General features: G+C 48.2%; 1 protein-coding gene across 1 annotated transcript in view; it reads left to right on the top strand.

Annotated features, from left to right (window-relative positions):
• CFAP74 (cilia and flagella associated protein 74) overlaps nt 1-15,526 on the top strand; it is a 741,155-nt gene that overhangs the window by 422,251 nt on the left and 303,378 nt on the right. The window contains exons 19-20 of the mRNA XM_063943052.1: nt 5,732-5,823; nt 8,558-8,680. Coding sequence (XP_063799122.1) covers nt 5,732-5,823; nt 8,558-8,680 — 215 coding nt within the window. The remainder of the gene's footprint in view (nt 1-5,731; nt 5,824-8,557; nt 8,681-15,526) is intronic.

Below are 15,526 nucleotides of genomic sequence, written 5' to 3'. Positions count from 1 at the left end.
CCCCCCGACCCAGTCCGGCCACTGCTAGGGGGCTATAGCAGGGGGGAGCGATTTACTAGTGTACTAAGTCCCTAATCTAGGTATTTAGTCTGCGACCTGGCTAAGCTTGGCATTAGCAATAAGGGCACCGTGTGCTGGTGCCATACTCTCTCTGTGTCTCTCTGGAAGGGCTCTTTGTGAGTTAATAGTGCTTTTAACCTTTTCCTGTGTGTGTGCTGTCACTACTGCAGTATGTCATGCAAAGAGTGTGTTTCATGTAAGGCACAGTGTTACTCTTCACCAGGGGGTTCATTAGTGTGTACTCAAAAATCTAAAAAATTAAGAAAAAAAATATGAGAAAAACTCATGTCGACCTTTTGACCTAGTACATGTCGACCTAACGGCTATGTCGACCTAATTACATTGTCAACCTTCAGTGGTCGACCTAATGAGTGTCAACCTAATGACCATAACCCTCCACCATTTCTACAAAATGATCTCGTAATGAGAAAGAGACACAATGCTTAAGGCAGTCTATGGATGAGTTCATGAAAAAGTACTCAGTACCCAGACCAGCGTCTCAGTTCTCTACTATTTGTCCGCAGAAACGTACCTTGGCCCATATACTGCATTCTGACTCTGATGATGAAGGGTCAGAAAGGGAGGAAGGTGAGGTGGACACAGAGGTATAGGAGGATACTCTGTCGCAGGGTGTAGAGTCTCTCATAGATGCTATCAGAGAAGTTCTAAATATCTCTAATAAGGTGACAGAGGAGAGTGAGGAATCTTACTTTAATATTAAGAAAAAATCCTCAGCCACTTTTCCTGTGTCAAAGGAACCAAGGGGGTCATTCTGAGCTGTTCGCTCGTTGCCGATTTTCGCTATGCTGCGATTTGTTGCTAATTGCGCATGCGCAAGGCATGCAGGGCGCATGCACTTAGTTATTTAACTAAAAACTTAGCAGTTTTGCTGTGGATCCTGCGGCGCTTTTCAGTCGCACTGCTGATCGGTAAATGATTGACAGGAAAGGGGAGGCGTTTCTGGGAGGTAACTGAGCGTTTTCCGGGAGTGTGCTAAAAAACGCGGGAGTGTCTGGAGAAACGGGGGAGTGGCTGGCAGAACGCAGGGCGTGTTTGTGACGTCAAACCAGGAACTAAACGGACTGAGCTGATCGCAATCTGTGAGTAGGTCTGGAGCTACTCAGAAACTGCAAAGAATTATTTAGTAGCAGTTTTGCTAATCTTTCGTTCGCTATTCTGCTAAGCTAACATACACTCCCAGAGGGCGGCGGCCTAGCGTGTGCAATGCTGCTAAAAGCAGCTAGCAAGCGAACAACTCGGAATGAGGGCCTAAATACCCTGTTTGAAAAACCATCGGTTAATCCAGATAAGAAATTTAAATTCCCAGGTGGTTGTTATCTTTTCCTTTTCCTCCTGAAGATAGGAAAAAATGGGAAAATCCACCGATAGTGGATGCTTCAGTCTCCAGGCTCTCACGTAAAATTGTACTACCTGTGCCTGGTGCAGCCTCTCTAAAAGATGCGTCTGATCGCAAGATTGAGACTACTCAAATCTTTGTATACTGCTGTCGGGGTGGCACAGAGACCCACTATACCATGTGGGTGGATTACACGAGCCATTGCTAAATGGTCAGGTAATTTAATTGAGGAAATTATTTTGCTCCTGCAATATATACAAGACTCTGCGAACTTTATGGAGGAAGCCATAAAAAAAATAGGTTTGCTTAATGCACACACCACCGCTATGGCAGTGTCGGCACGCAGAGGATTATGGCTACGTCAGTGGACTGCTGACACGAACTCCAGGAAAGGAGTGGAAGGCCTACCTTTCACAGAAGAGGCCTTATTTGGAGATGAACTCGACAAATGGATCTCCCGAGCTACTGCGGGTAAGTCCACATACCTACCTTCTGTAGCTCCGCCAGCAAGGAAAGCCTAATCAGGACCTAATCTACAGTCCTTTCGAACTGCCAAGTTTAGAGGCAATGCCAGAGGTTCTTCTACCGTCACCAGAGGTGCTAGAGGTAAACTACGCAAACCAGCGACTGCTGGTTCACAGGAACAGGGCTCAGGCTCTGCTTCCTCAAAACCTTATGCATGACGGTGGACCGCGATGCCTGGAAGACATGAGGGTGGAAGCCTGGCTAAAATTCTTCAGTCACATCTGGACAGGATTGTGCCAGGATCCCTGGGTCATAGACCTTATATCCCAGGGCTACAGACTGGAGTTCAAAGATATCCCACCTCACAGATTCTTCAAATCAGGCTTACCAGTTTCACAAGAGGCGAGAGTAAATTTACACAACGCCATCAGAGCCTCAGAGGTTGGGGAGCAGTCACCCAGGGGGTGCAGTTTCAGGGAAGATGGTCAAGTCAGGAAGTCGTCCTTCCAGTAAACATCCTGGAACTCAGGACTATCTACAACGCCCTTCTGCAGGCCTCATCTCTTCTTCAAAATCAGGCCATTCAGGTTCAGTCGGACAGTGTGATGTCGGTAACGTACATAAACCGACAGGGCAGAACGAAAAGCAGAGCCGCAATGTCAGAGATGTCAAGAATTCCCCTCTTGGCGGAAAAACACGCTGTGGCGTTGTCGGCGATCTTCATTACGGGAGTAGACAATTGGGAAGCAGACTTCCTCAGCATACACGATCTGCATCCGGGGGAATGGGGCCTTCACCCGGAGGTGTTCCGGTGATTGACGATTGACACGTCGGAGGGGTATCCACAGATTGACATGATGGTCTCTCGACTCAACAAGAAGCTGAAGCGGTATTGTTCCAGGTCGAGGGACCCACAGGCAGTGGCTGTAGACGCCCTGACAACTCCGTGGGTCTACCAGCTGGTGTACTTGTTTCCTCCCATTCCTCTGATCCCAAGAATTCTAAAAAGAATAAAAAGGTAAAGAGTTTAAGCAATCATCATTGCTCCGGACTGGCCACGAAGGGCCCGGTATGTGGATCTTCTCGAGATGCTGATCGAAGATCCGTTACCTCTGCCTCTTCGAGAGGATCTTCTGCAACAGGGACCGTTCGTCTATCAAGACTTACCACGGCTACGTTTAACGGCATGGAAGTTGAATGGCTGATTCTAGCCAGGAAAGGGATTCCTGACAAGGTCATCCCGACTAGGGTCCAGGCCAGAAAGGGGGTAATGTCTAAACATTACCATCGTATCTGGAAGAAATATGTCTCTTGGTGTGAGAGCAGACAATATTCTACGGTGGAATTTCATCTGGGACGTTTCCTGCTTTTTCTGCAGTCTGGGGTGGATGTGGGCCTACGCCTAGGCTCCATAAAAGTTCAGATTTCGACCTTGTCTATTTTCTTTCAGAAATAATTGGCTTCTCTCCCTGAGGTCCAGATGTTCTTGAAAGGTGTTCTGCACATCCAACCTCCCTTTGAGATCCCAAGGTGCCATGGGAGGCACAATGTGGTGCTGCAGTTTCTACAATCGCACTGGTTTGAACCGTTACAGGAGGCAGACATAACGTATCTTACATGGAAGACCGTCACACTGTTGGCCTTGGCTTCAGCAAGACGTGTGTCGGAGCTGGGGGCGTTGTCTCACAAGAGCCCCTACTTAATTTTCCATGAGGACAGAGCCGAACTCAGAACTCGTCAGCAATTTCTTCCAAAGGTGGTGTCTGCATTTCACATCAACCAACCTATTGTGGTTACGGCTGTTACGGATGCCTCGGCTACTTCAAATTCTTTGAATATTGTAAGGGCTTTGAAGGTCTATGTGAAGAGAACAGCTCGTCACAAAAAAATCGGACTCGCTGTTCGTTCTTTATGATCCCAATATATTTAGGTTTCCTGCTTCGAAGCAGTCCATTGCGCACTGGATCAGGCTCACTATCCAGCATGCTTAATCCACGGCAGGTTTGCCAATTTCGAAATCTGTTCGAGCCCACTCTACTAGGTCGGTGGGTTCCTCTTGGGCGGCTGCCCGGGGTGTCTCGGCTTTATAGCTCTGCCGAGCAGCTACTTGGTTGGGTTCGAACACGTTTGCTAAGTTTTCCAAGTTCAATACTTTGGCCTCTGAGGACCTTCAGTTTGGTCAATCGGTTCTGCAGGAACCTCAGCACTCTCCCACCCGGTTTGAGAGCTTTGTTACTTCCCCATGGTACTAAATTGAATCCCAGTATCCCTCTAGGACGTAAGAGAAAAGAGTATTTTAATTTCCTACCAGTAAATCCTTTTCTCGTAGTCCGTAAGAGATACTGTGCGCCCGCCCGTTGCTTCGTTCGTCCTGCGCTGTCACTTGGTTAAGTAATGTTGTTTGCTGCAGCTGTTGCTATCCCTGTTTGCAAGTTTGGTTAGCATGGCTTTCCTCTTGTTCTGGTTGTGCTGGTTTGAATTCTCACCACTTTACTTTTCTATATCCTTCTCTCAAAGTATGTCCGTCTCCTCGGGCACCGTTTCCTAGACTGAGTCTGGTAGGAGGGGCATAGAGGGAGGAGCCAGGACACCTAATCAAACTTCTATAGTGCCCATGGCTCCTAGTGGACCCATCTATACCCCAATGGATTCCCAGTATCCCCTACGGACTACGAGAAAAGGATTTACCGGTAGGTATTTAAAATCCTATGTTATGTACTCTTTCTTTAGACAAGAGTACCTCACCTAGGAAGCGCACTATGGGCCTGATTCTGTGTCAGATGCATGCAGACATGCACACAAATCTTGCGTATTATCTGTAAACTGCGCCTGCACTCCAGAAAGCAATCGCAGAGTGCGCATGCACCAGATAAATGGCATTTCTGGGCAGTCACCATGTAATCACATGGTACTCACCTGCCTTGTGGGAGTGTCATGGGTGTGTAAGCTGACTTCCATGCTCATTAATAGAGTGCAGATGGAGATGGGACACCTGACCCAGCATGGAGTGAGAGGAAGTCCTAATGATGATGAGTGCATACAAAAAAGCAATGGGTGGGCCGGCCTTCCATGTGCAGATAAAGGATATTCTGCATACACAGGAGGGTAAGGTAGTAAGTAGGCTGGTGCAGCTGTCAGAACCAGCCCCTGTATGCGCAGCAGAGGACACCATGGCTTTGCCGTACGCCGTACCACATGTAGATGGTGCAACTGCTCTCTGCTCTCAGTGCCTCTAGAAGAGCATCTAGATGTCCACAGAGAGGTGGAAAAATCAGAAGAGATGCTCTGTGCAAAAATGTGACCATAACGTCCAGTGACCAATCTCCTACCACTATCGTGCCACCCGTTTTTTTTTCCATAAATACTGTATGTTCCGATTGTCTCCTACTTGGTTTAGCGTCTGAAATTATTGTATGTGCCAATTTGTGCATTTGAATCTTTCCTCTGCATTGAGCAAAGTGCGTTTAGAGAGGCGATATGCTGCCGAAATGCAATTGGAAGATGCAAAATGCATCCTATAGAAAGAATAGGATTAGACCTAATCTCCAACAGCTCAGAGCTGGTGCAATATACTGTACAAGTTATTTTCTGGAGTGGACATGGCTATTTGCAAAGACAGCTCCTAAAAGGTGCACTTCCCCGCCCACCTAAAAGGATTTTGTGCTCATAAATGAAGTTCCAGGTCTAGTAATCTCCATGAGTGAGATGAATATCTACAGTGATTAGTTTCTTGCATTTGGTAAGTAGGGAAGTATCCTGTGCAGTTTGGAAACATAGGCTTGTTTCTGTATTATCTTACTATTAGGCATTGCTACTAACATTTTTTTTTAATGACTGAAACGTTTGTAGAATATGTCAGCGAGGAAGCTCCTGTGGCTGTAGAAGATGAACATCTGCAAGGAGACAACCGTGATGACTTTACAGATTTCAAGTTGGGTGAGGTAAGCGTTGTCTGCGGTATCAGTTCTGTAGTAGTGGTAGTGACATCAGTCTGGAGTAATAGCAGGGTCAGAGGCAGAACTCTGGGAGGCAACGGAGTCATCTGCCGCCGGGCTCCTGCTCTGAAGGGGGCACCTCTCCTCCCATTCTATGACACCATTGAATTAAGTTAATTGATAGCTGCCGCTGTCTTTTCAGTGCCGACTTCCTCACTGGTCCCTGCACCTTACAAATCACACCCTCTTTATTATACACATTTTACAAGTGTCACACCAAGGATTGGAAACACCAACCTATTACACTGGAAGCAGACACCTTACTGATGAAGCTATTTGCTCTTGTATAGGAAATATGAGAATTTGAACTGTATGAAGATACTTCTATGACAATTACACGTAACTTCATATAGTTAGAATTCTCATGCTTCCTCTACAGGAGCAAATAGCTCCATCAGTAAAGTGTCTACTGCCAGTGTAACAGGTCACGGGTTCTAATCCTGGGGGTTCACTACGGGTGGCCGGCGGTCGGGCTCCCGGCGACCAGCATCCCGGCGCCGGGAGCCCGACCGCCGGCTTACCGACAGCTTGGCGAGCGCAAATGAGCCCCTTGCGGGCTCGCTGCGCTCGCCACGCTACGGGCACGGTGGCGCGCTACGCGCGCCACACTATTTTATTCTCCCTCTATGGGGGTCGTGGACCCCCACGAGGGAAAATAATTGTCGGTATGCCGGCTGTCGGGCTCCCGGCGCCGGTATACTGAGCGCCGGGAGCCCGACCGCCGGCAAACAGAAGACCACCCTAATCCTGGGTATGACTGCTAAGAAATGTGTGATTTAAAATAAAAGACAATTAAATGTATAAATAAACCCAACCTTGGTGGAGACATATCACTCAAACAATTGTAGTGTTTAGCTTTGTAGCTTAGCAGATCTTTTCCCCTCCCCATAAGATTCTGGGGTATGGAAATGCCCCAGCACTAACAGTAGAGGGCAGCATCTATTCAATTCTCCATTCTCAGTGGAATTGCTTAGAGAACATTGCCTGGAGAAACTATTGTCTTTGTTTCATGTTAGGGTTAGGGGCATGGTATGTTATGCCGACATTCAGCATGATGTCGTCATGCACAATGTCAACACAATCATAATGTCAATAGAGCTCTAACCCTAGCCGCAGCTTAACCCTAAACCTGTAATATTGTTATCGGGACTGTCGACTTTCACAATGTTGACGTAATGAGTATGTTTACATTGTGAATGTCATCATGTGTACTGTCAACTTTTTGACCATGTTTGCATTCAGACCATGTTGACATCTTCAGACCCCTAATATTCCTTTAACTATAAGGAGCATTGACACATAAGTAATTCTTTAAATCTACATTTTCTAAATCCTAGTATGGGAGCAGCTGCACAGCACAGTGGGGCAGATGTATTAACCTGGGGAAGGCATAAGGAAGTGATAACCAGTGATAAATGCAAGGTGATAAACGCACCAGCCAATCAGCCCCTAACTGTTAATTTACATATTGGAGCTGATTGGCTGGTGCATTTATCACTGGTTTATCACTTCCTTATGCCGTCTCCAGGTTAATACATCTGCCCCAGTGTGATCTAATGACACTGGAAATTGTTGGGTATGACAAAAGGGCAAAGATCCCAGGAAGCAACTTATTGGGTCACATTTCTTAGGGATTCCTTCTCAGCAAATAATTTTGCTTTGTTTTTGTCTTACGGAAAAATCTGTAAACAGACTGGCTGTTTACTACCTGGCACTTTAAATTAGTTTATAATTAACACTTCTCCAGCTGCAGAGTGAACACAGCTTGCTAAGCTGTATAGAAACAATAGATAAATAGAAAAAATCACTGCGCTCAGAGAAAGACAATATTCTAAGCAAATATAAACCAAATTGTGTTTTCTCCCATGAATGAAAGGACTTGGTAAAGCTCAATAATGTAAAAATAAATGTATATATGGATAGACAATTTTACAAACAACAATATCACACACACATGATTGTGAACAAGTTAAAAGCTTGCAAGCTTTGAATTCATTAGTAACATATGTAAGCAGCTGCTGTTGGGTATAGTGCTACATCATGAATGTTATCCAAGCGATATACTGGCTGAACTCTCTATGTACTGGCACTCTCCGTGGTTTGTCCAGGAAAGTGCAGGGCTGGATCTCCCAGGTAACCCCGTCCACCGCCATATAGCCAGTGGACGCTTTTCCACACTGAGAGGCAGGGGATCCGTCAGCGGAAAACCATGTGTATGCAGCGTTGGTCAAACTAGAGAGCAGAAAGCGGAGAGTCCGACAGCTGGAGACTGCAGGTAGAAGGTGTGGGTGCCAACGCGTTTCATCTCCAAGCAACCTGGAAACTTTCTCAAGAATTCTTTAAATCTACATTTTCTAAATCCTAGTATGGGAGCAGCCACACAGCGCAGGGTGATCTAATGACACTGGAAATTGTTGGGTATGACAAAAGGGCAAAGGTCACAGGAAGCGATTTATTGGCTCACATTTCTTAGGGATTCCTTCTCAGCAAATATCAGCAAATCATTCTGCTTTGTTTTGTTTTACTCTTTTACATACAGTATGATCATACATTGTGATCAAATCTGATATAGATTACAGGTTACTGGTTTCAGTGCCAAACTAATCACATGTTCTCTCTTCAACTTAGAACTGCTGTTTCATGCTGCTTTTGTTGTGTCTGATGTAATCTCTATTTTCAGGGAACAGATGGAGAGATGGGACCTTTTTCCACCCTGAAAATACCAATTATATTTACTCCGACATTCCCGGGAAAAGCAAGTGCTTTGTTTGAGATTACTATTGAGAACCAGAGTTGCAAGGCCGTAAGTGACCTTCTTTTATCATGTCTGTGTTTTAAAAAGGCAGCAACTCTTAGAAAAATAAAACTCTCTCTTGCTAATTCAGACTTCTGAGCAAAAATGATTTATTAGACCACATATGCCTTTTCTGCATTTCTTTTTCCCTTAGCTTTTCCATGGTGATTTTGAGAAAAAAAAAAGAGGTGGGAAACCAAGATTGTCATTACAGTGATTAACATAGCATATAGCACAGGACAGTGCTGGATACAATAGTGTGTGTGGTGTTTGGTGGAGCAACAAGCCTGAAAGTTATTGGTTGTGGTTGCTAGTTGCTGATCTCCTTGTTTATCTGTCTCTGGGCCTGATTCATAGTTCTGTGCAGGTAATGAGAGCCACGCAGATTCCCATTTATAGGGAATCTGCAGCTGCGCAAGGTCTTGTGATGGCGCCCATAGTTTCCCTCTGTCACTGTCTGACTGACCGGCGGTGGTGTTGAGGGGGTGGGGACAAAGGGAGGGCTGCATGGGGGCGTGTCATCCCCATTTTCTAGGAGGCGAGAGCCAAGGGTCTGCGTGTCACTACACAGACTTCCTGGCTTCGCAGCCCCTGCTTCTATTGGTCAGCTGTGCGAGCTGAGGCTTACTCAGTTGGCCTTCTGCAGCGGACATTGTGACCAATGGATATGGTGTTGGATCCCAGCTTGCTACGCCGGTCGCAATTCTGGGATGACAACGACTTGCAGGTGGAGTCTCTTCTACTGATTTCTCTGACGTCCTAGTGGATGCTGGGGACTCCGTAAGGACCATGGGGAATAGACAGGCTCCGCAGGAGACAGGGCACTCTAAAACAAAGATTAGGTACTATCTGGTGTGCACTGGCTCCTCCCTCTATGCCCCTCCTCCAGAACTCAGTTAGAATCTGTGCCCGGCCAGAGCTGGATGCACCTAGTGGGCTCTCCTGAGCCTGCTAGTAAAGAAAGTAATGTTAGGTTTTTTATTTTCAGTGAGATCTGCTGGCAACAGACTCACTGCTACGTGGGACCGAGGGGAGAGAAGCAAACGTACCTGTTCACAGCTAGGTTGCGCTTCTTAGGCTACTGGACACCATTAGCTCCAGAGGGTTCGAACACAGGCAAAGGTCCTCGGTCGTCCGTTCCCGGAGCCGCGCCGCCGTCCCCCTCGCAGAGCCAGAAGATCAGAAGTTGGTGATGAAATCGGCGGCTGAAGACTCCTGTCTTCATTAAGGTAGCGCACAGCACCGCAGCTGTGCGCCATTGCTCCCACTGCACACCACACACTCCGGTCACTGTAGGGTGCAGGGCGCTGGGGGGTGGGGGGGGGCGCCCTGGGCAGCAATAAGAATACCTTTGGCATAAAAAAGACACATAATACAGTCTGTGACTGTATATGTGTAAAACCCCCGCCATTTTTTAGTCAGAAACAGCGGGACAGAAGCCCGCCGCTGAGGGGGCGGGGCCTTCTTCCTCAGCACACCAGCGCCATTTCTCTTCACAGCTCCGCTGGAAGGACGCTCCCCAGGCTCTCCCCTGCAGTCTCCTGGCACTAAGAGGGTAAAAAGAGAGGGGGGGCACATAAATTTAGGCAAAAGGTGTATTGATACAGCAGCTATTGGGAAAAATTCACTTCTGGTAGTGTGTACCCTGTGTATATAGCGCTGTGGTGTGTGCTGCATACTCTTTCTCTGTCTCCCCATAGACCTTGTGGGGTCCTGTCCTCAGTCAGAGCATTCCCTGTGTGTGTGCTGTGTGTCGGTACGGCTGTGTCGACATGTTTGATGAGGAGGGTTACGTGGAGGCGGAGCAAGTGCAGATAAATGTGGTGTCGGTGCCGACACCTGATTTGATGGATATGTGGAAGGTCTTAAATGACAATGTAAACTCATTACATAAGGCCGGGCTCTCAACCCGGGCCTGCCCAGGCGCCTCAGAGGCCGTCAGCGTCTCAAAAACGCCCACTATCTCAGTTGGTTGACACAGATGTCGACACGGAGTCCGACTCCAGCGTCGACGAGGATGAGGCACTATTACAGCCCAAAATGACTAAGGCCATCCGATACATGATTATTGCAATGAAAAATGTATTACACATTTCAGAGGCTGACCCTGTCCCTGACAAGAGGGTAAATATGTTTGGGGAGAAAAAGCAGCCAGTGACTTTTCCCCCGTCACATGAATTAAATGAGTTATGTGAAGAAGCGTGGTCTTCCCCTGATAAGAAAGTGGTGATTCCCAAGAGAATACTAATGGCGTACCCTTTCCCGCCAACGGATAGGTTACGCTGGGAATCCTCCCCTAGGGTTGACAAGGCCCTGACGCGCTTATCTAAAAGAGTGGCCCTGCCATCTCAGGATACGGCCGCCCTAAAGGAACCTGCGGATAGGAAGCAGGAAGGTATCTTGAAGTCTGTGTATACACACTCTGGTACTCTACTGAGACCGGCTATTGCTTCAGCTTGGATGTGCAGTGCTGTTGCAGCATGGACAGATACTCTGTCAGAGGGGTTGGATACCCTGGACAGGGATACCGTATTGCTAACATTTAGCCATATTAAAGACTACGTCTTATATATGCGGGATGCCCAGAGGGACATTTGCCTGCTGGGCTCTCGAATAAATGCAATGTCCATTTCTGCCAGGAGGGTCTTATGGACTCGGCAATGGACAGGGGATGCCGACTCTAAAAAACACATGGAGGTTTTGCCTTATAAGGGTGAGGAATTGTTTGGGGACGGTCTCTCGGACCTCGTATACACAGCGACAGCTGGAAAGTCGACTTTCTTGCCTCAGGTTTCCTCACAGCCTAAGAAAGCACCGTATTACCAAATGCAGTCCTTTCGTTCTCAAAAAAGCAAGAGAGTCAGAGGTGCATCCTTTCTTGCCAGAGGCAGGGGTAGAGGAAAGAAGCTGCACCATGCAGCCAGTTCTCAGGAACAAAAGTCCTCCCCTTGCTTCCACTAAGTCCACCGCATGACGCTGGGGCTCCACAGGCGGAGCCAGGAGCGGTGGGGGCGCGTCTCCGAAATTTCTGCAACCAGTGGATTCGCTCACAAGTGGATCCTTGGGCTATACAAATTGTATCTCAGGGATACAAGCTGGAATTCGAAGTGACGCCCCCCTCACCGTTACCTAAAATCCGCCTTGCCAGCTTCTCCCACGGGGAGGGAGATAGTCCTGACAGCTATTCACAAGCTGTACCTCCAGCAAGTGATAATAATGGTACCCCCCCTTCAGCAGGGAAGGGGTTACTATTCCACACTGTTTGTGGTACCGAAACCGGACGGTTCGGTAAGACCCATTCTAAATTTAAAATCCTTGAACATTTACATGAAAAAGTTCAAGTTCAAAATGGAATCGCTCAGAGCGGTCATTGCCAGCCTGGAAGAGGGGGATTTTATGGTATCTCTGGACATCAAGGATGCGTACTTGCATGTCCCCATTTATCCGCCTCACCAGGAGTAACTCAGGTTTGTGGTACAGGACTGTCATTACCAATTCCAGACGTAGCCGTTTGGTCTATCCACGGCACCGAGAGTCTTTACCAAGGTAATGGCGGAGATGATGGTACTTCTCCGGAAGCAAGGAGTTACAGTTATCCCGTACTTGGACGATCTCCTCATAAAGGCGAGGTCCAGAGAGCAGTTGTTGGTCAGCGTAGCGCACTCTCAGGAAGTGTTGCTACGGCACGCTGGATTCTGAATATTCCAAAGTCGCAGCTGATTCCTACGATGCGTCTGCCCTTCCTGGGCATGATTCTGGACACAGAACAGAAGAAGGTATTTCTCCCGGATGAGAAGGCTCAGGAGTTAGTGACCATGGTCAGGGATCTCCTGAAACCAAAGCAGGTGTCGGTGCATCACTGCACGCGAGTCCTGGGAAAGATGGTAGCGTCATACGAAGCCATTCCTTTCGGCAGGTTCCATGCCAGGATCTTTCAGTGGGATCTGTTGGACAAGTGGTCTGGATCGCATCTTCAAATGCATCGGCTGATCGCCCTGTCCCCGAGGGCCAGGGTGTCTCTTCTGTGGTGGCTGCAGAGTGCTCATCTTCTCGAGGGCCGCAGGTTCGGCATACAGGACTGGGTCCTGGTGACCACGGATGCAAGCCTCCGCGGATGGGGGGCAGTCACTCAGGGAAGAAACTTCCAGGGGCTATGGTCAAGTCAGGAGACTCGTCTGCACATAAACATACTGGAATTAAGGGCCATATACAACGCCCTGAGTCAAGCGGAGCCCCTGCTTCGAGACCAACCAGTGCTGATTCAGTCAGACAACATCACGGCAGTCGCCCATGTAAACCGACAGGGCGGCACAAGAAGCAGGGTGGCGATGGCGGAAGCCACAAGGATTCTTCGTTGGGCGGAGAATCACGTACAAGCACTGTCAGCAGTGTTCATTCCGGGAGTGGACAACTGGGAAGCAGACTTCCTCAGCAGGCACGACCTCCACCCGGGAGAGTGGGGACTTCATCAAGAAGTCTTCGAGCAGATTGCAAATCGGTGGGAACGGCCACAGGTGGACATGATGGCGTCCCGCCTAAACAAAAAGCTTAAAAAAAAAAATATTGCGCCAGTTCAAGGGACCCTCAGGCGATAGCTGTGGACGCACTGGTAACTCCGTGGGTGTTCCAGTCGGTATATGTGTTTCCTCTTCCTCTCATACACAAGGTACTGAGAATAGTAAGAAAAAGAGGAGTGAGAACGATACTCATTGTTCCGGATTGGCCAAGAAGGACTTGGTACCCAGAACTTCAAGAGATGGTCACAGAGGACCCATGGCCTCTGCCTCTCAGACAGGACCTGTTGCAGCAGGGGCCCTGTCTGTTCCAAGACTTACCGCGGCTGCGTTTGACGGCATGGCGGTTGAACGCCGGATCCTAGCGGAAAAGGGTATGCCGGATGAAGTAATTCCTACGCTGATAAGAGCTAGGAAGGATGTGACAGCAAAGCATTATCACCGCATATGGCGGAAATATGTTGCTTGGTGTGAGGCCAGGAAGGCCCCTACAGAGGACTTCCAGTTGGGTTGTTTTCTGCATTTCCTACAGTCAGGTGTGACTATGGGCCTCAAATTAGGGTCCATAAAGGTTCAGATCTCGGGCCTATCCATTTTCTTTCAAAAAGAACTGGCTTCACTGCCTGAGGTTCAGACGTTTGTAAAGGGAGTGCTGCATATTCAGCCTCCTTTTGTGCCACCAGTGGCACCTTGGGATCTTAACGTTGTGTTGGATTTCCTGAAATCCCACTGGTTTGAGCCACTTAAGACCATGGAGCTAAAATATCTCACGTGGAAAGTGGTCATGCTATTGGCCTTAGCTTCGGCTAGGCGTGTCAGAATTGGCGGCTTTGTCATGTAAAAGCCCCTATCTGATCTTCCATATGGACAGGGCAGAATTGAGGACTCGTCCCCAATTTCTCCCTAAGGTGGTATCATCGTTTCATTTGAACCAACCTATTGTGGTGCCTGCGGCTACTAGGGACTTGGAGGATTCCAAGTTGCTGGACGTAGTCCGGGCTTTGAAAATTTATGTTTCCAGAACGGCGGGAGTCAGAAAGTCTGACTCGCTGTTTATTCTGTATGCAGCCAAGAAGGTTGGCACTCCTGCTTCGAAGCAGACTATTGCTCGCTGGATCTGTAGCATGATTCAGCTGGCTCACTCTGCGGCTGGATTGCCGCATCCAAAATCAGTAAAAGCCCATTCCACAAGGAAGGTGGGCTCTTCTTGTGCGGCTGCCCGAGGGGTCTCGGCTTTACAGCTTTGCCGAGCTGCTACTTGGTCGGGTTCAAACACATTTGCTAAGTTCTACAAGTTTGATACCCTGGCTGAGGAGGACCTTGAGTTTGCTCATTCGGTGCTGCAGAGTCGTCCGCACTCTCCCGCCCGTTTGGGAGCTTTGGTATAATCCCCATGGTCCTTACGGAGTCCCCAGCATCCACTAGGACGTCAGAGAAAATAAGAATTTACTCACCGGTAATTCTATTTCTCGTAGTCCGTAGTGGATGCTGGGCGCCCGTCCCAAGTGCGGACTTCTTCTGCAATACGTGTATATAGTTATTGCTTACTAAAGGGTTATTGTTATGAGCCATCTGTTGATTGAGGCTCAGTTGTTGTTCATACTGTTAACTGGGTATGGTTATCACAAGTTATACGGTGTGATTGGTGTGGCTGGTATGAGTCTTACCCTAAATTCCAAATCCTTTCCTTGTAGTGTCAGCTCTTCCGGGCACAGTTTCCCTAACTGAGGTCTGGAGGAGGGGCATAGAGGGAGGAGCCAGTGCACACCAGATAGTACCTAATCTTTCTTTTAGAGTGCCCAGTCTCCTGCGGAGCCCGTCTATTCCCCATGGTCCTTACGGAGTCCCCAGCATCCACTACGGACTACGAGAAATAGAATTACCGGTGAGTAAATTCTTATTTTTTCTTCAGGGTTCATAGGGGTTCCACAGGGAACATCAGGTTGTAGGTGGTGGATGAGAATCTGGGCACCGAACATTTAAGCTTTCAGCATATCCCAGAATGATCGGGTCTTCTCCTCTATAACCCCGCCTCCATGCTCATGCATTCAGTTTTAACTTGATGGCTGCAAGAAGCAGGTGCACCATGACAGGGGGCTGCTGAGGCACCCAAAGCTTTCTAATTTTTACTTGTTTCTATATTTTCACTGGGCTGACAGCGCTGTAAGTCTGTCAGTCTTCAGAGCTGCAGCTCCCTCACTCTCCCCTGCTGGCACGGCCAGTGCCTCAGACGGGAACTTGTGTCAGGGGACCACACTATGTGACTAGCACCGCTTGCTGCTGGGACCCCAGGACTGCGTGACTGGCAAAGGTGGGACAGGTAAGAGGGTCCCGTTACTGG

The sequence above is a fragment of the Pseudophryne corroboree genome, chromosome 10 (genome assembly GCF_028390025.1).
Source record: "Pseudophryne corroboree isolate aPseCor3 chromosome 10, aPseCor3.hap2, whole genome shotgun sequence".
NCBI classification, from domain to species: Eukaryota; Metazoa; Chordata; class Amphibia; order Anura; family Myobatrachidae; genus Pseudophryne; species Pseudophryne corroboree.
The sequence above is the reverse complement of the archived record's forward strand: the minus strand, read 5'-3'. Positions and strand labels throughout refer to the sequence as shown.